General features: G+C 38.4%; 1 protein-coding gene across 1 annotated transcript; it reads right to left on the reverse strand.

The window, feature by feature from the left end:
• Positions 1 to 2,004: 2,004 nt before the first annotated feature.
• LOC149814609 (bidirectional sugar transporter SWEET4-like) lies at positions 2,005 to 4,547 on the reverse strand. The gene is made up of 5 exons (XM_089990402.1): positions 4,505 to 4,547; positions 4,066 to 4,102; positions 3,582 to 3,960; positions 3,073 to 3,192; positions 2,005 to 2,202 (listed from the first exon to the last, which is right to left on the reverse strand). The coding sequence occupies exons 1-5, from the start codon at positions 4,545 to 4,547 to the stop codon at positions 2,005 to 2,007; spliced, it is 777 nt and encodes a 258-aa protein (XP_089846528.1).
• Between the last annotated feature and the right edge of the window lie 17,525 nt (positions 4,548 to 22,072).

The following is a 22,072-nucleotide window of genomic DNA, read 5'->3' on the forward strand; positions in this document are numbered from 1 at the left end:
AAACTTGAAAAAGCTGAATCAGAACCAATCCAAGATATTAAGCAGTATCAAAAGCTTGTGGGAAAACTTATTTATTTGACTGTTACTCGTCCAGATATTGCTTATGCTGTGGGGGAAGTTAGTAAATTCATGCACAACCCTCAGAAATCTCATAAAGACGCTGTTGATCGCATTCTACGATACTTAAAGAAATCTCCAGGATGTGGTATTTGGTACAAGAGAAATGAGAATACGGATATTTGTGGCTACACGGACGCTGATTGGGCTGGCAGTGCCCTCGACAGAAAATCCACTACCGGTTTTTGCATATTTGTAGGTGGTAATTTGGTATCCTGGAAAAGTAAAAAACAGAAGGTTGTTGCTCGTTCTAGTGCTGAAGCAGAATACAGGGCTATGGCTACCACAACCTGTGAATTAACCTGGACTAAAGCACTTATTGAAGAGATGGGATTCGAAGTTCAAACTCCGATGCCTATGTATTGCGACAACCAGGCAGCAATTCATATAGCTGCAAATCCAGTGTTTCATGAAAGAACGAAACACATAGAAATAGATTGTCACTTTATCAGAGATAAAGTGCAAAGCAAAGAAATATCAACTCCGTTTATAGCCAGTGCAGATCAACTTGCAGATATTTTTACTAAAGCCGTGCCCAAAGATAATCTATATAGAGTTCTTGACAAGCTGGGAACTCATGATATATTCGCCTCTCATCTTGAGGGGGAGTGTTGTCGATAAGGATGGTTGGGGCATCGACGGTTTCTTCTTTCCTAAAATATCTGCTCTTTACTTCTGTTAAGGATTGTATTGTGCTGGATGATAATCTTTCCTTTTTTGTTGCCACGATTTGTGGATCTAGCACTATTTGTAACTCATCCCTGAGGTAATGGAGTATGACTGATCGGTGTTCTCTCGTGGATGTAGGTCTCTATGACCGAACCACGTTATCTCATGTGTTTTGCTTGTTTTTCCTTTTATCTATTCGCGTATGATGGATTGCACAGCATCGTTTAACAAGAACGTTCGTATAGGACCTCCTTTGGGTGCCAATATTTCTGGGGGAAAGATGCACTTCCATGGACACTCTGCGTACCCATCTGTGCTCTCCACACTTCCATCTACCCGTCCCTCCACCAACCTGAATGTTAAGAGTCAGTGTATCCTGCCCGTGCAGGATACTAGTTCATCATCCTCATTGAAGTATATATATATATATTATACAATTTGTCATTTGGTCTATCTAAGTAAGTTTTTTGGTTCAGTGTTTGATTTCTTTGAAAATGATTAGTGTAGCTAGCCTTTATCAGGTTCATCTCTTTGAAAAATAGTCCTGCCTGTTTGAAAATGATTAGTCCAGTGAAAAACACGAATTAGATTTTTAGTTCATAGTTAGCCATCTATGACTTCATAGTTGGCAGTCTATGACTTAGCAAACTGAGCAGAAGCACCAGCTGGCTCAGGATGAGCTCGAATCGAGCTTGTACATACAATTAGTTGGGTGAGCCGAGCTTGTACATACAAGCCCGACTCGTGTGCTTCCCTGGACAAGACCCAACACAAATTCGATCTGTTGACATCCCTGACAACACAACACACATAGAGAAAGAGCTGTCACCAATGATGAAGGTTAAAAATAATTTTCTATTAAGGATGGAGAAACCACCCTCAGAGACCTGGTCGTGCTGGTTAAGTCTGCCTTACGATTGCTGTTCCAATGGTGTAAACCCATGACGCACCCCTTGCCCAAAGGGAGACTCCAAGCTTCCGCTGAGCAACGGCTTATCTCTTGCCCAAATTAATGAAAGGGGCTGACGGTAGTGGGAACGATGAGGTTAGACTAGAGAGCGATAAATGCTTATGATAAAGGAAACTTTCACTGATACGGTGCCTTATTTTCAGCAATAACATTTTGACAAATTCCTTTCAGAAAAAAAGAGAAAGGAAGCCTTCACTGATACAAGTGCAACATGATTTTAGTTGCACCGATTCGTGTACCTTCCATTTTTATTTCACATCTCCATTTCCATCATATGCATGCCCGTTCTGTGGTTTCTTACCCTCCCCAGCAACTACCACCTGTGCCAAATACACCTCTGATCCCTTGAGCTTCCTCTCCTCCAAAATCCTCTTGGTGGACTTGTAAAACGTCGCATACAGGACCAGCTGCAGCAGCCCCAATGCGGTGCCTATCCCATTTGGAATCTGCAGTCGACAAGCAAAACATTTTATCAATGCACAACTTGATTAAAATTGTTCAAAAGATATACATGTGAAGTAGTATGTCATGCATGGTCATAATATGAGATATACATGAAAATGCAAATATCATTTTATGTTTGCAGCTGCATGCATACAAAAGGATACATGTTCTGTGCAGAGCAGATCTAGTGATTCGGCCCGACTACTTTACAAAGCACTAGCTCCGGCCACACAAAGCACAGAAAATCATTGCACGTGTGGCAATTTTCTGCGTTTGTGTTTTTCACAGAAAATCGCCGCAGGCATTAACGATTTCATGTGTTTTGTGTTGCCCGAGTGCTTTGTAAAGTATTAGGGCCGATCACCTAATCAGCTTATATCCGCAGTTTATGTGCAGATCAGATCATAATGAATCCCTGCCGCACAACTGATCACTTGGGAACTGTGAGAGTGGGACTCACGCACATCTAGATCAAGTGAGATGTGCGGTTGGAATTCAATATGACCTGTTCTGCCCTGGTGTCTTTGCCCTAGCAGTGCACGTGTATATACTTTATGTGGAGGTCGTGCATATAAATGTTTAACGTTAGCTTTTCCCTGTGATTCTTGAACTTTCTCAGCTATGTGTGATTCTTGATCACAATGAGAAAAGAATCACATGCTACACACAAACGTGAGAATACGTGGCCTGCCATTCTGAAATCTCAACTATGAAAGTTTTGTTCTAATATCTCAACCATGAAAGTTGAGACTTTTAAACTGTGAAAGTTGAACTTGTAACCAACAATCACAGTCTGAGGGATCAAAGCTGTGACCAAAACAAACGTGAATGTGCATACTGCATGTGTAATGTATATATTAATCTTTACGTACGGTGATAAAGAGGTCGAAGCGGATAAGTGCATATGCAGTCCAGCATATCCCGTTGGCGAACGAAGCAAGCGAGAGGAAGAAGGGCATGTACTCCACACTTTTGGTACGGATCACCATTTTCTGTGGACACCACAATCTCATGATCAACCAACTGATATTTGATAACAAGCCATGACCTTATGCATGTTTGCTTATTAACATAATGAATAAGCATGTCCTATCGCCGCGGTGGTTACCCAAGTGGTCAGCCGGGTTCTGTGACAAGCTAAAAGCTCAGGATCAAATCCCGATGGTGCATGGGGGCAGCTGTTGCTTTATCGTGGTTGGGGCACGTAAGGCTGGTGGTCATGTCCTCAACCCGGATTTTTACCTCGCAGGGAGGCGGGCTCATCAAGTGACCTGGTTCTCGATGAGGGTTTTCTTCATCATCATAAAAAAAAAACATGCTCTCTCTCTCTCTCTCTCTCTCTCTCTCTCTCTCTCTCTCTCTCTCTCTCTCTCTCTCTTACCATGACTGACAGGGGAGCTGCATACATCATTGAGCCAAAGAAAATGCAGAGGCTACCAACGATCAGTGAGCGTTTGTCGTAGGTGTGAGCCAGCATGAGCACAACGAGAGAGACCGCCCCCACAAACGCGAACTCTAGCACCAAGTACATGGTGATCTTGGTCCTTTGCTTCTTGTCCGAGTATATAAGGAAGAGCAGCACGTAGATGAGCTCAATCAATAAGCCTGAGCCATTTATGGTGATGACGAGAAGGCTGTGTGGGTGAACCATGGGGAGGCCATAGACTATCCAAAGCATGCAGTTGAGTAGAGTTGCCAAATATGGCATGGGAGAGAACTGCTCCACTGCACCCTTCTTGCATATCTTTATAAAGGTTGGCCTATTATATTTTAACCAAAAAAAACAAACTCGATCCTGTTATTAATTACTTAGAAAAATGCTATTTTGAGCACACATAAAGGGGAAAAAAGAGGGGAAAACTAACATTGGTGAGAAGAATAACGCAAATGATATAACATTTCCTGCACAAAATGGAAAAACATAAGTCCAATAAAATTGATAAAAGAAAGAAATGTATGATGCCATTGAGGAGCTCACACAGGACCGGGAACCATAAAATCCAAATGGTCCATGGTAATGAATTTGAGATCAAATGTTTGTGGATCATTGCCTACAATGACTCGGGATATCTAACTAGGCGGGTCGACTTAAGGCATTCAAGTTAAAGGACATCAAGAGTTCGATACTCTGGGTGCTCATCCCTTACTACAAGGCGGACACCAAATGGCAAACCATCCCCGGAGGGCAGCAAGGTGAAGTACTCATGGAGTTTTACATTATGGTAGTAGGGTGTCCAAACAAAGAAACTGTTGAGCCCCGTCATCGAAAAGAAAAAAGAGAAGAGTGTGTGAGTGAACACTCACCTATGATGCCAACAATCGTGCGAGCAGTGTCAGCGGACACCATGGTGGATGTTTTCTAAGAAAGAAGTAGCTTGAATTGGATGGAGAATGTTATCGGTTGAGGTGGTGAAAGAGTGAGTGGTTTATGGGGTATATATAGTGGAGAGGGAACTGTCGAAAGCTGGGGAAATATATCCATAGAGGCAAAATGTGGTTGGCTTTTGGCTGTCTCTTTCTTTCTTTTTCTTGTTTCCTTTTGCTTTTTGGCTTTGATGTGCGTGTAAGGATGTATGTGTGTTTAAATGAAAGTGGAGCAGAATTGAGGTCGAGATAGGGTTGAATTAAATGGGGGAATACATTTCTTGGCACTGGTTTCAAGGGTATCAAAACCCTCGCCAACGACCGATTAATTAGGCTCAGACTTTGTTCTACACTTATCCGTTACTCCAAGGACCAACTTAAAGCTTGTAATGTGTAAGAGAGAGAGAGAGAGAGAGAGATGACTTCAATAGTTTTTTGTTTCTATGACGAGGAAAGGAAAACCCCGGGTGGGATGCACCCTACCTTACGAGGCCTACTTCTGAAAGCTACGGACACACCCGTGCACCAGTCGTGTTTGATCCGGTGCCTTCATCTCAGCAACCTCACAACCGCCCCCTTGATGGTAAGATGGATTAAATAGATGAATCTTCGAACAAATGTTAATTGTTCTAAAAAGTGGTAGAAAATGTTATGGCTATTAGGGACGGTTTGACACCTTGGATTACTAATGCGTTTAATTAAAGTGACAACCACATGTCTCTAACATCTATGCTAGGGTGGTAAGTTGGTTACCTAGAACTAGTGACTAACATGACACGAGATTCTTGGGGAATTGCTAACTTAGTGTTGGTTCATGGCTTTAATTACTTTTCTTGAGGCAGGGAAGTAACTAGTGCCCTATCTTGGCGCTATTTGAACTTTAAAAGAGAGTTTTTATGAGCTTATAGTTCGATTCGAAATTCACTAAATTTGACTCTGCGGGGACAACATCGGTTGGGTTCTACTCATCTCCTGTGTCATTCCCCCATCTTCATACCTCTCTTAAAATCATATGGTGCAAGTTGTTTTGATCAAATTTGACTCCATAGATGAATTCAGCATAGTAGATTTAATAAGAAACGACCCTGAGATCGATTTTTTTTAAAGAAAAAAGAAAAAAATGAGGTTTTTCAAATCACAATTTTTTGTGTTTTGTCAACCGTTCATTTTTGAATGTCCAAAAAATCCAGCATACAAGTCAGATTTTGGCAATTTAAATGTCAATCTTCACTAAAATGAATGATGTAGGTCACATATGTGGAGTCCGATTTGATCAAAACAACTTGCACCAATGAAATCCCGAGGGGTATGAAGATGGAGATGACATAGGGAACGAGTGGAACAGGTTTAGGGACACACACTCCCCAACATTTTTTTTGTCATGCCAAGGAAAAGCTCCCATTACTGTCGGTATATCAACAGGTTTTCGATTGGTAAAACCTTTGAAATTCCCTTTGCCCACTGAGGAGTGCACCTAGGTTCGACCTTCAAGCAAGGGGCACCCCTCATGACCTCCCATGTCAGATGACAAACCATGCTCACTCCTAGCTAGAGCCTTCCGGGCTACTTCCTACCACCTTGCTTAATTGATTATGATGTTAAATTTGATGCTTCTTTGAAAAACAACTGTAATACATATGAGTTTTACATCGCGAACGTCAAATAAGGGTCACGGTTGCACCTCACAACCCGTAATGGGAAATCCAAACCATAACAAGTGGTTAAAAGGAAAGGAAAAAAATTGGTTATGCTTTGTTAGATACTTAAGTGAATGCTCGCTACAAATTCAGAAAACGAATAACTTTTCACATAAGGAATATGATAAATAATATCTAAACAACCATTAGGTTACAAATGTCAAAAATATAAGGCCCTGACCCTTAGTTTATCGTTCAATGCTAGCTGTTTCCTCCACGAATGGACCTTTATTCTCCACTCAGATAATTAAGAGGATATTTATTCCTCTAAAAAAAGGAGGGTATTTAATTTTATTCATTAGCCGTTCAGCCAAGTAGGAGACGGAGAGAGGTTGCTAGGGCCTACCAGTGACGGAGCATCTAAACGCCATGGCTGGAATGTTTGTGTTCCATATGGGATCCACAAAAATTTTCAATGCACTTGAAGGGGTCTATATTTAATACAGTCCATTGTAGGTACAATTTACTTAGAAGCTCACAAAGCAAGTTGTTTTCACTCAATCTAACATTGTAGATGTGTTCATCATGCTTGATTTAGTTAGAAATGACCATTGGATCATATTTTTTCGATGAAAAAATATGTCTTTGAGTCAAGAAAAATTGGGTACATTTACAACTATTGATTTTTGTATCGCTGAAAAAACCTATACACAGGTCAGATATAGGAGATTTAAAAGTTTATCCCCACTAAAAAGTAAAAACATGTAGATAACATCCATGTGGTGGCTTGGAATAAATAAATAAAATAAAAGTTTTTTTTATAGGCAAGCAGGGGTTAGGCAGACCCCTACCAGATATCTCTTAAGTCCCATGTGGCAGAGGGATTCGAACATGAGCCTTCAGCTTGGCACAGGACCCCAATTACCACATGGGGTACCACCACGGTTGTAAATAAATCCCCATGTGGCAGAGGGATTTGAACCAACGGGGGCTTCGCTTGTCTGGTAGGAGCAGCTATTGCACGTCACCTTGTATTGGACGTTGCAAGTTCAAATCTCAATGGTATCGATGTATAACTGCTAGGGGTCTGCCTAACCCCATCTTGCCTTTCGGAAAAAAAGAAGACGAAAGTTACTAAGTCGTTTGTACATACAAACAATTGTAGTAACTTTTTACCCCGGACCTGAGGGGGTAGCCTAGTTAGAATAGGCCTTGGCTGCTAGACGAGCAGTTGGGGTTCAATTCCTGTGGACGTTATTCCCCTTGCGTAAGCCGAAGCCGGTGGCTCCCTAAGGTCAAGGAGTGTTTGGGGGTGGTTTTCCTGTTCCTATGTGAAAAAAAAAACTTTTTACCCCACTTAATGCCATCCTAAGTACCCCCGATAGTACTAGCATTATGGGTACCCTTGACTTATGCTTAGATAAAGACCTTAATGTAGACCGTTACTCAACCTTAAATGCTTTGGGTTAGTTCCAGTGTCCACAAGGATTCCTCACACCTGGGTAGATGGGTGCTCAAGTTGAAGGATGTCAAGAGTACAATGTCTCGTAGGTAAAGACTAAGGAGGATCAAGGTTTTTTAATTGCTTGGAGGTGGGGGTCGACCTCTCCTGAGCCAACAAGAGCATGGTTTATCCTTGCTAAATCAAAAAAAGAAATTATTTCAGTTAGTGAAGTATCGACTTACAAGTAAACAGCAGGTCAGATAGACCCAAGGGATTTGGCAGTGGGATGGGGACTAGACTGTTTGACGGGCAGTCTAGGTTCAAATCCCATGGGCATCATCCCTGCTTAAGCCGAAACTTGGTGACTCCTTGGGGTCAAGAAGTAAGCCCTCAAAGTTTTATGGTCACAGGACAACGACTATAAGTATGTCTGACTGAGCCAGCGTGGTTAGGTCTCTGCGCCTGAGGCAGTTTCTCCAAGAGATCAAATAAAACTAGGGGTGGCAATCGGGTCAGGTCGACAGGTTGGTGGGTCAGAATACCACAACCCGAACACGACCCATTTATTAAACGGGCCAGATGTGGCAAACATGAACATGACCCGTTTATTAAATGGGTAACCCGACACGACATAGTTAACCTGTTTAATAAGAGGGTCGGGTCGACACCTGATTATACGACCTCGATAGGGGTTTTCGAGTTTTTTCTGGTAGCTGTGGACATAGAACCCCTTTTGTTGGAAAGGGGTTTTCTGATAGGATGCTCGTCGAGGCTCACAACATCGCTGGTGATGTCCTATGTCTCACAGGGGTTCATCGTCGTGCCGACGAAGTTTGTTGTCGTTAGAGACGTAAAAGGAGCTTTTTCTCTCTTCGGTCTCAACGATGGCCGACCATCAGGCTACCATCGAGGGAAGGCTCCAAGGACCTCTTTCGGAGGCCACCATCGCAGGGTTGTCGGATGGTCGCCGGTAAACGACGTGGGTCACCAAGCATTGGTCGACATTTTCTTCCTTTGACCCCGATCATGATGCTAATGGGGGACGGTTGCCATCGTCAGTGGCCTTTCGGCTGGCTGTCGGTGCCGGTGACCTCTGGCTGCCGCTCAGGTGACGTGGGTTGGCTATTGCTCTCTTGCGGGTTGACGAGTTTGTGTAAACGGGTTGACCCGCCCACCTAACCCGTTTATTAAACGGGTTGGCGGGTTGGCATACCCCTAACACGACCCCGACCCATTTAATAAATGGGTTAGAAGGGTCAACCCGTTTATGACACGAACCCGTTTAACCAAACCCTAACCCAACTAAGAAGCGGGTTGGGTCAGATTTTGCCACCCCTAAATAAAACATTATCACCCACAATTGCTTTTTTAACTGGACCATATCCACGTTTATGTGGGTGATGGGGCCCACATGAGAGCAGAAACAATGCAGATCTGCATTCTGCATTCTATGGACCATTGGGGTGGTGATCTTTTATATCACTTGATCCGCACTCATGCAAGCACTACAACCTGGCTATGCCAACAAAAATGACTAGCATAGCAAGATCTAAACCATTAGAGTAGTTCTATTTTTTTTAAGCTTCATTAGGGAAGTTCTTAACTATGTTTCTTGTTCCCCAGGTGCGTCAAATTTTTGCACTTCTTCCATGAACCTATTTAAAATTTTCACATTTAAGGGCACAAACTTGTTCCAATTTAAATATAATATATACATACATAAACGTGAACATAGATGTAAGGGTGTTTTTGCACTTTGCACATTCACATCAACGCCTATACTCTATTTTATTGAACTTACTATGCTTTGACCAAGTTGACCAATTGACCCAGTTGGACCGAACCATTGATCATGTTGACCTTTGACTAAAATATGCAACCTACATTGTTTATTAACTATCGAGTAAACTAACGACCTTAGCTGGCCATTTGGATGTTGGGGTGAAGCAAGTTTTAACCCTTTAACCTTCTTAGATACCGTTTGGATGACACCTAAAACTAGGAAGCATATCAGGTCATTCTGAACATGAGCGTTTTTGCTCATGCAGACATCTTGGCCGTCTGTTTGCATTTTGGATGAATGCCACTTGGTTTTGTTGACTTTTGAGCTTTTTAAAATGCAAATTGGATGGGCACGATGTCCGCATGAGAAAAAATGCTCATGTTTAGCATAACCATTTCACTGCATTTATAGTTATGAAGAGTTCTAGTTTTGGGACACACCCCTAAGAGAAATCCCTTCATCCCTTCAAAAGACACATTTCTTGAATTTGAATATTGTGACTATTGGAATGGCCCCACAATAGTCACCTTATGGCCACATGGCCTTACATCTCTTACTTGGTAATAAAGGATTTTCTGTGTTTTTATGCTTGGTCTCAACTAGAACATTGCATACACACTTTCTGAGTAATCTTTACTCACCCTGTATTTATATGCTTGTTCTCAACTAAAACTTTGCATACATACTTTCTGAGTAATCTTTACTCACTCACTACTTAGACGTATCTGAGTCCTATCTGACTCATATGTCTAGTGAAAACATCCTTAGTGAGTGTCTTGGTTAGTGGATCTTCTACCATGTCACTTGAAGGAATATATTCCACTGTTATTTCATTTCTCATAAGCATATTATGAATATAATGATATTTAACTTCAATATGCTTACTTTTAGAGATATCAACTTATGTTTGTATTAGTCTTATAGCAATTTTATTGTCACAACAAAGTTGAACTAAATCTTTTGAAATGTTCAATTTCAACTCATTTAGGAAAGAATTTATCCACACACCAAATATGATTATCATGTTACAAGTAATATATATTCAACTTCTTAGGTATGCTGTGTCATACACCCTTATTTCTTGCATGACCATGCAATTGGCCCACCTCCTAACATAAACACATAACTAGAAGTGGACTTTGCTTTATCTTTATCACTAGCAAAGTCAACATTTGAGTAGCCTACAAGCTTTAAACTATCTGAATGATAGCATAACTTGAGTTCCTTAGTTCCCCTTTAGATATCAAAAAAAAATTCTTCACTGATTTTCAGTGAGAGAGCATGGGATTACTTTGATATCTACTCACTATACTTATAGCAAAATTCAAATCAGCTCTAGTGCAAAACATTGTATACATTAGACTTCCAATTGCCTGAGCGTAGAGAACATTCAACTTTTCTTGTTCATCTTTTGGATAGTTATTTTTACTGAAGTTTTGGCCTTTTACTACAAGAGTACCCTTTGTCTTGGTACTTTTCATTCTAAATTTTTTTAGAATGTGGTCAAGATATTTTCTTTGACTTAGACATAGCAATCTCGATTTTCTATCTCTCTGGATCTTAATTCCAAGGATATATGAAGCTTCACCCATATCCTTCAATTCAAATCGAGAACTTAACCATGATTTAGTCATATTTATCATGTCTATGTCATTATCAATAATTAATATATCATCAACATAGAGAGATAATATAGTAAACTTACTCCCACTATTCTTGGCATATACACAGTGGTTCAAACTATTTGCCTCATAACCCAATTTGGTTATAGCATTATGAAAAGTCAAATACCACTGTCTTGGTGACTGCTTAAATCCATACAAGTATTTATTTAACTTGTATACTTTATCCTCTTGACCTTCAATTTCAAAACCTTCTAGTTGCTGCATGAAAATTATTTCATGTAGTTCACCATTTAAGAAAGCCATTTTCATATCCATTTGATATAGGTCAAGATTAAAATAAGCTACTAATGTCAAAATGATACAAATAAATGCAAATTTGCCTACACGAGAGTAAGTTTATTCATAATCAATTCCTTCTCATTAAGAATAGCCTTTTGCTACTAATCTTACCTTGAATCTATCAATAGATCCATCTGCGTTTAGTTTATTCTTGAAAACCCACTTACTACCTATTGTCCTATATCCATTAGGTAAAGTGGCTAGTTCTCAAACTTCATTCTTTTCTATAGAGTCCAATTCATCTTTCATTGCTTTCTTTTATAGTTTAAACTCATTAGAAGCAACTGCATCTTCAAAACTCAAGTTAAGAGTTTCATCCAAATCTATGGAATAACATAGATCCTTATTCAAGAATGTATAATAATTATTCAAATAGGATGGAGTTCTTGTTCTTTTCTGTCCAATTACTGGTTGTAAAATTTTCTTATTTTTCACAACTGGATTGTTATGCTCTAACTCTTGACTTTGTACCCTAGGATCGTTTATGATATCAAGGAAAACACCATTATCTTCTGGATCAAAATTATTTTTTTGAGTTTTCAAGAATTCTACCTCTCTACTCTTTATAAATCTCTTTTCAAGATTATATAGTCGATATCTCTTTGATCCTTTTGGGTACCCTATGAATATGCATTTGATAGTTTTGTTATCTAACTTATATCTCATTTGACTAGGAATCAACACATGAGCAGGTGACCCCCACTTTCGCAAATGACTCAAGTTTAACTTTCTACCAGTCCATAATTCATGAGTTGTAAGCTTTACAACGTTAGAAGGAACCTTGTTTAGGATATACATGGTAGTGCAAATTGCTTCTTCAAAGAATTTCTTGGAAAGATTTGCATGTGCCAACATGGACGTTGTCATATCCATTAGGGTTCTATTCCTTCATTTTGCTACACCATGATCTGTTATGGTGTATAAGGCATAATTGTATGAGGAGTTATATTATTATCAAAGCAGAAGATTTTAAATTCATTAGATTTATACTCACCTCTTCTATCAGATCTAATAATTTGGATTTTTCTTCCTAATAATCCTTCAACTTTAAGTTTATATGCCTTAAACTTTTCTAGAGCTTCAGATTTCTTAGAGATTAGGTATATGTAGTCATACCTTGAGTAGTCATCTGTAAATGCGATAAAATATGATTTTCTTTCATGTGTTTTTACTGTTAATGACCCACAAATATCTGTGTACCAAAACTAGTAAGTCACATGACCTACCTCCCTTAGGATAAGGTTTTCTAGTCATTTTACCTGATATGCATGGTTCACATTTTTCAAACTCTATATTTTTAAGAGAAGGTAATAATTTCATGCAAATTATTCTTTTCATTTTATTGATATTTACATGCCCTAACCTTAAATGCCATAAATATGCATCGACATTAAATGCACAATCAATATAACTAGAAATATTCATTATATTTTTTTATAGAAGGAGTTACATTAAGACAAAAGAGACCATGATCAACATCATAGAGATCCCTAAACTTCACTTTTTTATCTTTTTCAATCGTCACCTTGTCACCCCGAAAGCATATTTCAAAGCTCTTTTTAGCAAAATCTTTCACTGCTAAAAGATTCATTTTCATAGAAGGTACACAAAGTACATTTGTTAGTAGGAGACCAATTCCTTCTACCTGAAGCTTGTAGGTCCCTATCTTGACCACATCACTATATATGTTATTTCCATATACACCTTATGATTTCTAGGCTTAAATTCCTTCATCTTTACAAGTCATTCATTTGTTTTAGATACATGTCGCGTCGCCTCTGAATCAATCCACCACCCTGGGAGATCACTATCTTCTATCAATGATTCAGACACAATGCATACTAATTCTCGTTCTCCATTTACTTGCTTTCCTGAATTCTCTTTCTTGGTTCTATCTGGGCAATTATTCTTGAAGTGCCCAATTTTTTTACAAGAGAAACATGCTCCTCTAGTTGCAGTCTTGGAGTTTTTGGTCTGTGTTGGACGTTTCTTATTGAATTTATTCTTCTTAAATTTCTTGAAGAACGTGCTTTTAGGTTTGATCTTGTGAGAGGTTGTCGGGATGGATTCTTGAGTGTTCATAACTTCTCCCTTCTTATCTTTTGACATGTGTTCTTGATCAAGAGATAATTATAGAGGGAGCTCAGTTAGAGTAAGACTTTTTTTGTTTAACCTCATGCCAATCGACACCATTTTTCACATTGAAGGAAGGCTGTTTAATATAGTGGAGATTTGCATGCGCTAAGGAATATCATTTCCTGTTATGGCTAAGTCCTTAACCATTACTAGCATTCGATTCACATGATCGACCATGTTGTCTCACTCTTTTATCCTGTAAGAGTTGTATTGCTCCAGAAGAAGTTGAATGTGGGTTTCTGAAGTCATATCATATTTCTTTCTTACTTCTTCCATCATTTTCTTTGTAGTGTCAAAATCTTCAAACACTCGGATGTGGTCATCTTGCATAAATATTAAAAGAGTTGCTTGAGCAAGTTGATCATCTTCGATAAACTTATTATGAGCTTTCTTCTCTTCTTTACTCGATTTATCAGTTAGTAAAGATTTTGCATTGTTCAATACATATAAAGTCTTGTCATGTGTTAATTGATATTTCATCTTCCTTCTCCATATTCTAAAATTTATCCTATTGAGTTTTTTGATTTTGGAGAACTCAGTCATGACTATTCAGTTTGCCATATTCCTAATTATAAACAAATATTAGAATTAATAAAGATTATTCCAACTAATATTTGTAAATATAACCAGTTTTGATCCTTCTAAACTAGTTTAGCATGCAATATGGTCTTTAAGTAAGCAAGAAATTCACAAAAAATGTTAAATTTAAGCACTATTTGACAAGAATAAGTAGCAGGTGGTTTTCAAAAAATTAGAACCACTTTTCTGCAATTTTAGAATGTAAAATAAGAGATTTTGTGTAAAAAAAATCACAGAAACCTGTTTCTACAACTTTCTGAGTTTATCAGAAAAGCTAAACCTCTTTTCTGCAATTTTCAGAAAGGCAGAAGCCTTTTTAAGCAAAAATAAAAACAGAAATCTCAAAAAGAAATTTTTTGTGTTAAATAAAAAGATACAACCTTTTTCCTGTAATTTCAGAAAAGATTAGTGCCTTTCCATAATTATAAAAATTTCTGAGTTTAATAGAAAAGAAAGGAACCACTTTTCTGTAATTTCAAAAAAGTTGGATATTGTTTTCTATTTTTCAAGAAAAAAACCTTTTTTTTTAATTTTAGGAAATTTTAGGTTTAAAATGAATTTTTCTTTTCTTTTTATAGGATTTATACGTTAAAATGAAGAGGAACCCGATTAGGGCTCCTTTTCATTTTTTTTTTCTTTTGTTATGAGAAAAGAGGGGAGCCTGCTGCTCCCCATCAGAGCGGCGCTGGTTTTCCAGCGACCTCCTCCGGCTTGGCGACGCCGAGGTAAGCAAAACCCTTTCCCCTTCTTCTTTCTTCCTTTTTTTTTTGTTTGTCTGTCTGTCGCTATAGTAAAAAAAATCAGTGTCGGTCAGGCGACAACACATCGCACCCGAGGCGGGTCGATCGGTGGTTGGTCAGGCGTGAATCCAGCGGCGACACACCTCACCAAGTCGAGTTGACCGGTGGTCTCCGCACGACGCCTTCGTCAGTGAGGGGTTTTTGAGGGCTGGAAAAAATTCGGACTCTGTCTGTCACTGCAGACGGCCGGTCCGGTGGCACCTCCTGTCAACGATGACCCGACAACACATTCAATAAATGCAACCTCCGATCAGAAAAAGGTGAGCGGTTTTAAGCCTTTGTTTTCATTTTTATGATTATTTTTTTTAATGGGTTCAACCGACGCCCCTTTAGGCATTTTCCTTTCGGTTTGAACCCCTCAAAAACGGAAGAGAGGAAAAAGGGAGTCAAACCCTCTTTCTCTCACAAATTTTTATTTTATTTTCAGTCCCTGCCCTCTGTCGCTGCAGGCGCTCTCTAGTGAGGGGGCAGCTTTTTTTTTCCTTTTCGGCACTGCGACCATAAAAAATTGGATGGTCTGGTGCATAGAAAGAGAGGGTTAGTACGACCAGGCTACCGCCGGTGTCTGATCACCACCGGTGGTGGTTTTCCTTCTCTCTTTTCGAAAAAAATAAAAAATTGAAGAGGGCCAAACCATCTTCTTGTTTTCTTATATTTTATTTTACGCAAATCGAGAACGCTAGGTTTGTCGATTTTTCTAAATCATAAAAATAAAAACTGACCTCTTATTTTGATTTTTTTCTTTATGCATATTTTTCTGACGATGAGTCACTGCCGTCATCGGTGTTTGATTTCTGTGTCAACACGTCCGCATGCATAGACTGATTCTGGCACCATCAGGGATCTATCGAACCTACTTGAATACCAATGTTGGGACCTATATGCTGGAATGCAGAATTGCAGCAGGTGAAGATATCGTTGTTATGCTCGAAATCACCAGGGAGTCCACACTCTCAACCCTTTCACATTGTTGAATGCTTTTAGTAACTGCAACTGTTTCTTTCTGTGAATTTTTTATATGATTTCTTGTATATTCATCATGCCCTTTTCACTGCATTTATAGTTGTGAGGAGTTCTAATTTTGGGCCACACCCCTCAGAGAAATCCCTTCATCCCCTCAAGAGATACATCTCTTGAATTTGAACGTTGTGACGGTTGGAATGACCCCTCAACAGTCACCTTGTGGTCACATGGCCTTACATAAGTTGTTGCCCTTTAACAGGGATGGCACCCAACCCAATAGTTTTTATTGAGACCGGTGATCCAAAGTCCCGCATAGTTCAAGATCCAAGTCCAAGATCAAGAATAAAGTCCAGCTTAGCTTTTGGATCCTTCACAGAAGATATATCTAGAAGGAAAATCAGAAGTATTGATAATAGAAAGCTCACCTCCTTTCCTTGTCATGATGCCCGTGTATAGAAGTTTATCCTTCTTACTTGAGAAATATTTCTGGAATTGTACTGGTTTTCTCTGAGATTTATATTTTGTAGTTGGCGATACTTTTGGTTTTCTTTGAGATTTATCTCAGGAATAGACTCTGAGAGTTTCATTAATGTTATCCCAACTCTCAAGAAGTTCCTGGTTTTCTCTGAGATTTATGACGTGTTGATTAATCAAGAGAAAAAAACAGAATTGTTGTGCCCCAAACAACTTCAACGATTAGAATCCACATCTGCTGCTTTCGTTTCTCAAAAAGGTAGGGGACATGGAAATAATTTCATAGGTCTTTTGTTTCTTGTCCTTTTTGACACTAATGAGAGGTTAGTGTGCTGTTAGTGGGCAATTAGTGGGATTTAGTAGGGTAGAGGTTACGAGAATGTGAAGGGGTTCACATTCTGTACCCCCCCCCCCCCACACACACACACACACACAATAAATATGGGGCTAGCTTGGCTGCATGATGAGAGGAGCGAAAGACTATAGCCTGTGTCCTCGTAATTCTCATTTGGATTCAGGGTCCTGCACACCATCGACTTGAAGGCTTAGGCTCATCGTGGGCGTCGATAGGCTAAGTAGAACGCCGAGCACCTGCTCATTGCACCGACCTTGGCATCTACCAGTATGTAATTAGCATTCCGGTTTTAATTTTGAAGGATACGCCAACAAGGATATGTTGGCAAAGACTGCGTAACCATTGACAGTGGTGCAAATATGAAAGTTACTAAATCAAGTAACATATTTCTTAGCTCAAGCAACAATGAATTTTTGTTAAGAATGTCTTGCACATTCAAAAATTAAGAAAGAATCTCCTATTTGTTGCAAAGCTCACCCAATGATAATAAGTGCAAATTTGAGTTCTTTGCTAATGGTTTTGTTGTGAATGACTTGCAGACATGGAAAATTCTTCTAAGAGAGTCAAGTAGAGGAGGTCTTTGACTATGGTCGACAGATCAAAAGAATAAATATTAAGGACTGACAACAAATATGGGAATAAAGAAAGGTTTCGTTTTAACTGAGACCGGCTTGGATATTACTCAAGGCTCTTAATTTTTTAGCAAGAAATAAGACTGTTTATTGACGATAGTCACGATTTTATAGTCTATTCTAGTTGTTTGGTGGAAAAAATGCATAAGTTACCTTTTGATATAGCTGGGTTTGTTGTATCCAAACCATAAGAATTAATCCATGCAGGTTTATAGGAACCAGCCCCATGTTTGTCAAGAGAGGGATATAGATACTATCTTCTTTTTGGAATTTTTAAAAATTTTAATTATAAAGTTATGTAGAATTTTGGAATATCGTTATTATAATTAAATCATTGGATCAAGTGAGGTTAAGGGTTCAAGGAATTTAAAACTTGATATTCGAACCCCGTGTTTAAAAGGGTGCGTAGATCGAAGATTGAATCTGGATCTTGGGTATGTTCGGGATCTTGTACTGATAGTAATTGAATCTAGTACATGGGTTTGAATTTCAGGAGAATCCAAAATTCAACCTAAGACTGGATATGGAGTGGTCTCAAATCTAATCGAATAGATCAAATTTGAATCCTGATCCAAATAGGAAGGATGAGGATTTCAAATCCTAAGAAAAATACGAATAAATAATATATATATACATGTATATAGAACATGGAGGGGTTGGGTGACTCGCCTCCCTTGTGGGACACACCGGCTTTGTTAAATAAATTAAATCTTCAATATATATATATATATATATATATATATATATATATATATATATATATATATATATATGGTAGAATCATAAATTTCCTAAAAAACCTAGATTAGGATAAAACACTTACCTAATGTATTCCCAAGTATGACAAAAAAGAGAATGAAGTGTGGTAATTAAAGCAAGTGTGGGTCGCCCTCCCTTGGGACCCACTTGCCTTCAAAGAGATGATCAACCTTTTTTTCTCTCTCTCTATCTATATTAAGATTTAAAAAAATAAAGAAAGATAATGATAAAATATATATACCATAAAATAAGTGAAAAAAAGGATAGGAAAGAAATAAAAAAAGGCTTGCCTTGTGTGAGTAGGAGACCATAAAGGAAAGAGGGTGATGCCCCTCCCTCCCATTTCCTCTCTCTCTTTCTATAACTCCCTCTCTTCTCTCAAACCCTCCCTATCCAACGGTTTTGGAACTCTCTCTCTCGTCCTCTATTCATCTCTTCCCTATGCCGACCAACTCAGAAGAAGAACTTCATTATTAGACCTCGGTGGGTGTGTTCGGATTTGATTACACGACTAGAACCGGATTCACTTGCTTTTCGTACACCAAGGTAGGAACTCTTGTCAACTGTACGCGTGTATCGGGCCAGCATGTAGGACCATGCTGGACCACACTTTGATATGGTTGTCGATCCTCCTTTCATAGTGGAATCAACAATGTATTAAGTACACTCTAATCCTACGACACTTGTAGGGTATTCAAATATTAAAAATATATGTGTTGGGAAGTAGAGCACGTACATTCTGCTCGTAAGGTTTCAATTTTCTTGTTTCTAAGCATCATGTCAAAAAAATAGATGCATTCTTATCCTCTTAGAAATTGAAGAAGTGCATACAAAATTTTATTGTTCACATATTTTTGATGTGCACACACACACACACACACACACACTTAGTTAGACCCGACCATCTTGGTTGGTCTGACATGGCCTGATCCAACTTGACCCGCCGTGGCTCAGTGTGAACTGAGTGACACAGGTCAACTAGCCCTAGACCTGGCACAACGTGCACGATAGAGGATGATGCACCCTGCTGATATCGCTGTTGTTGTCATCACCAAGGTGCAGCAAACTGGCGTCTATTAGGCCCCAGCCTGCTGCCATAGGCTGCTAGTGATATACTGCCACTGTGCGTAACAGGGCATCTCGTGCCTTGCTAAGCAGGGTCGGCTGGGGTTACAATGACCCCAGTCGTGGCTTTGTGTTGCCTTCGCAGACACAGTTGTATGGCTGTTAGGTCCTTGAAGGGTTTTTCAGAACATATATTATAAGAAATGTGATGTTTAATTCATTTGCGAATGTTTCAAAAATTGTTTAAGGTTCAAAAATAAGCTTGAGGTTTCACAAGAACCATCACACTACCACACAAGCATTTATGACCTTTTATGTGTGTAATGCAATCCTTATAACAATCGCGACTTTGAGTGCACTTGTGTGGTTGGACCCAAACTAGGCTGGCGGTCAACACTGATCTGTGGGGTACCATGGGTACAACCAAGACATAAAATCATATTAGTTGCATCTACACAACATAAAATAATAATGCATGGCCTGTTTTAATGTACTAAGGCTTGTATCTGACACACATTGGTTTGAATGCACCACGAGCTTACTGGATGGGTGTTGTTAACATACTAAATAAAATTTTTGGTTACCTGACTAACTCTTTTGGGATAGTCTACTCTATCGCCTTCCAAACATGTGTTCTGCACACCCTAGTGTGGTACTTGGGATCTCAAAACCTTGAGTTTCCCAATAGAGGCAGGTACAATGAGTTTAAATAAATCAAATTAAAAAGTTTTGGATACTCATCCAGTGTCGGGCTACCTTGGAAAGGGTAGATGATACAAACTTTATCTGCTATTATTGTTAAAACATACAATGTTCTTTATCATGCTACTAGCAACAATGACTCGATGGTTCTTCGCTCACAAAGTTAGGGGACCCGGACTACCAAAATTAAATCCTAGGCGGGTATGTCTTAAAACTTATACAAAAGTCGGATGCATCATGTTATCTCGACCTTTAGGGGTTATCTCTCGGTCATTATACCGCCCCTTTTAGAGTGTGATTCAGATAGTCAACTGAGGTATTAAACCACTCAAAGAATCATAGACTCCCAGTGGATCTCATCTGTATTGACATATTCAAACGGTGTGTACCTGCAAATGGTTAATCAAGTGAAACATGACTATTACTACACCATTTTACTTTCTACATATGACAATATTTACATGAATGAAAATGATTGTTGTTATGCCTGTGTTAAATGTTGTTCGTTTGAAATCTAATGTATTACTGGTTTGTTTAAACTCCATCACACTCTTATGTACTGACACTTTACTTATGTGCCTTGAAAAGAGATTTTCTACTAAGGCTTGTAGATTTTGACCTACGATATTACCATTTTACTAGTCAGAAAGAATGATTCAAAGTTATTGCGATATGCTAGGACTGGAGTCGTGGTGTTCACCTCTTCCTTGTCGATCTAGAATCCACTTTTATTTAATTTAATTTTCTTATTAAATTTAGAAATGTTTAATGTAATAATTGTTGAAAACTTGATGGAATGGTTTTATTTTAGTAATTTGATTCAAGATGCGCTTACCTATAGTTTCCCAAGATTTTTACAACTACAATTGATTATTTTTGCTCTTTATTTTAAAAAATAATATTCCTTGTAAATTTGGATTAAATTTTGGGGCGTTACAACTACTCATGATTTTATTGGTTGTTCCCATTGGTTAGAAAATATGATGCACAAAAATGTTCTAAAATTTTTAAATCCATTGTCGAAAAGCAACTTGAACATCAAATAAAATTTTTTCATAGTGATGCTGGTGGACAGTTTGTTATTAGCAATTTTATAAATTTTCTTAACAAAAATGAGATTAAGAGGTGGTTATTGGTGCAAATTTTATGAAATAGATTTTTAAAACAATATTTTCAATAAAAACAAGTGTGAAAGCCAGACACCAAAATATATAAAAACCAGCTCGCACGAGTGGTGGTTTCAGTTAACGGGAAAATACTTTATATTCAAGCAAACATTTAACTATTCTTTATTGGCATAAATAAAAAGAATTAATTGAATAAATAACTAAGAGAGTGCGACCATCTGCGGAGGACTGAAATAAATAAAATAATAGTGGCCTTATTACAAACCCAATTAATGAAATAAAATAAAACCCAATCTAAAAAGAAGAGAAAAGTCTTTAGTGCTTCGAGTCTTTAGTTCCTCCTTTGAGCTTTTGCTTTTCTTATTTGCACGTCACTTTGTGGTCCTTTTGAGGGCCTGAATGACCTTTTGAGGGGACCTTTTAGGGACCTCAGAGGGCTCTTCAGGGGTAGATTTGAGAGCTCACCGCACGTCTAAACGCTTTCCTGCAAGAATCACAAAACGAAACATAGAACAAAACACAAAAAACTCACAGAAATTTAATGTTAGTTTCAGCTAAAAATCACAAAAATATGAATTAAACTAACATGAAATAACTAATAACATGTAACTAACTATGAACTAACTTGTAATAAACTAAACACTAAATGACAAAATAGCAAAACATACTAACTAACTATCAAGAAGTAAACTGTAACAAACTAATGATTAACTAATTCAAGAAATCAAGAAACTAATTAAACCTAAAGATCAAGAAAGCAATCAGCTGAATATGACTGCCTAACTAATTAATTAATCTAGCATCAACAAGTTAATAAAAATTAACAAGAACTAAAGCAAGAAAATTAACTAACAAACAATGCTAATTGACTAACCAAAATCAATTAAGACTAGTTATTAAACTAAATGCAAGAAGAAAAACTAACTAACAGCCAAATGACACATAATGGAACAAGCTGTACGACATTCAAGATTAAGCTAACTGCCAAACTATGAAATAATATAATTCTTAACCTACTCTACTTAATCTAAAAATGCACAAAAGAAGACCACACGGTTCAGGTATTACCATTCAACCAAAAACTTAAC

Source organism: Nuphar pumila, chromosome 15 (genome assembly GCF_984573655.1).
Source record: "Nuphar pumila chromosome 15, dmNupPumi1.hap1.1, whole genome shotgun sequence".
NCBI lineage: Eukaryota > Viridiplantae > Streptophyta > Magnoliopsida > Nymphaeales > Nymphaeaceae > Nuphar > Nuphar pumila.

Coding starts and splice junctions, on each gene's coding strand:
- LOC149814609 (XM_089990402.1), bottom strand. CDS start 4,547: ATGGTGTCCGCTGACACTGCTCGCACGATTGTTGGCATCATAG. Junction 3,961..4,065: donor GCGTTATTCTTCTCACCAAT/GTTAGTTTTCCC, acceptor AAAATATAATAG/GCCAACCTTTATAAAGATAT. Junction 2,203..3,072: donor GCTTCGACCTCTTTATCACC/GTACGTAAAGAT, acceptor TGTCGACTGCAG/ATTCCAAATGGGATAGGCAC.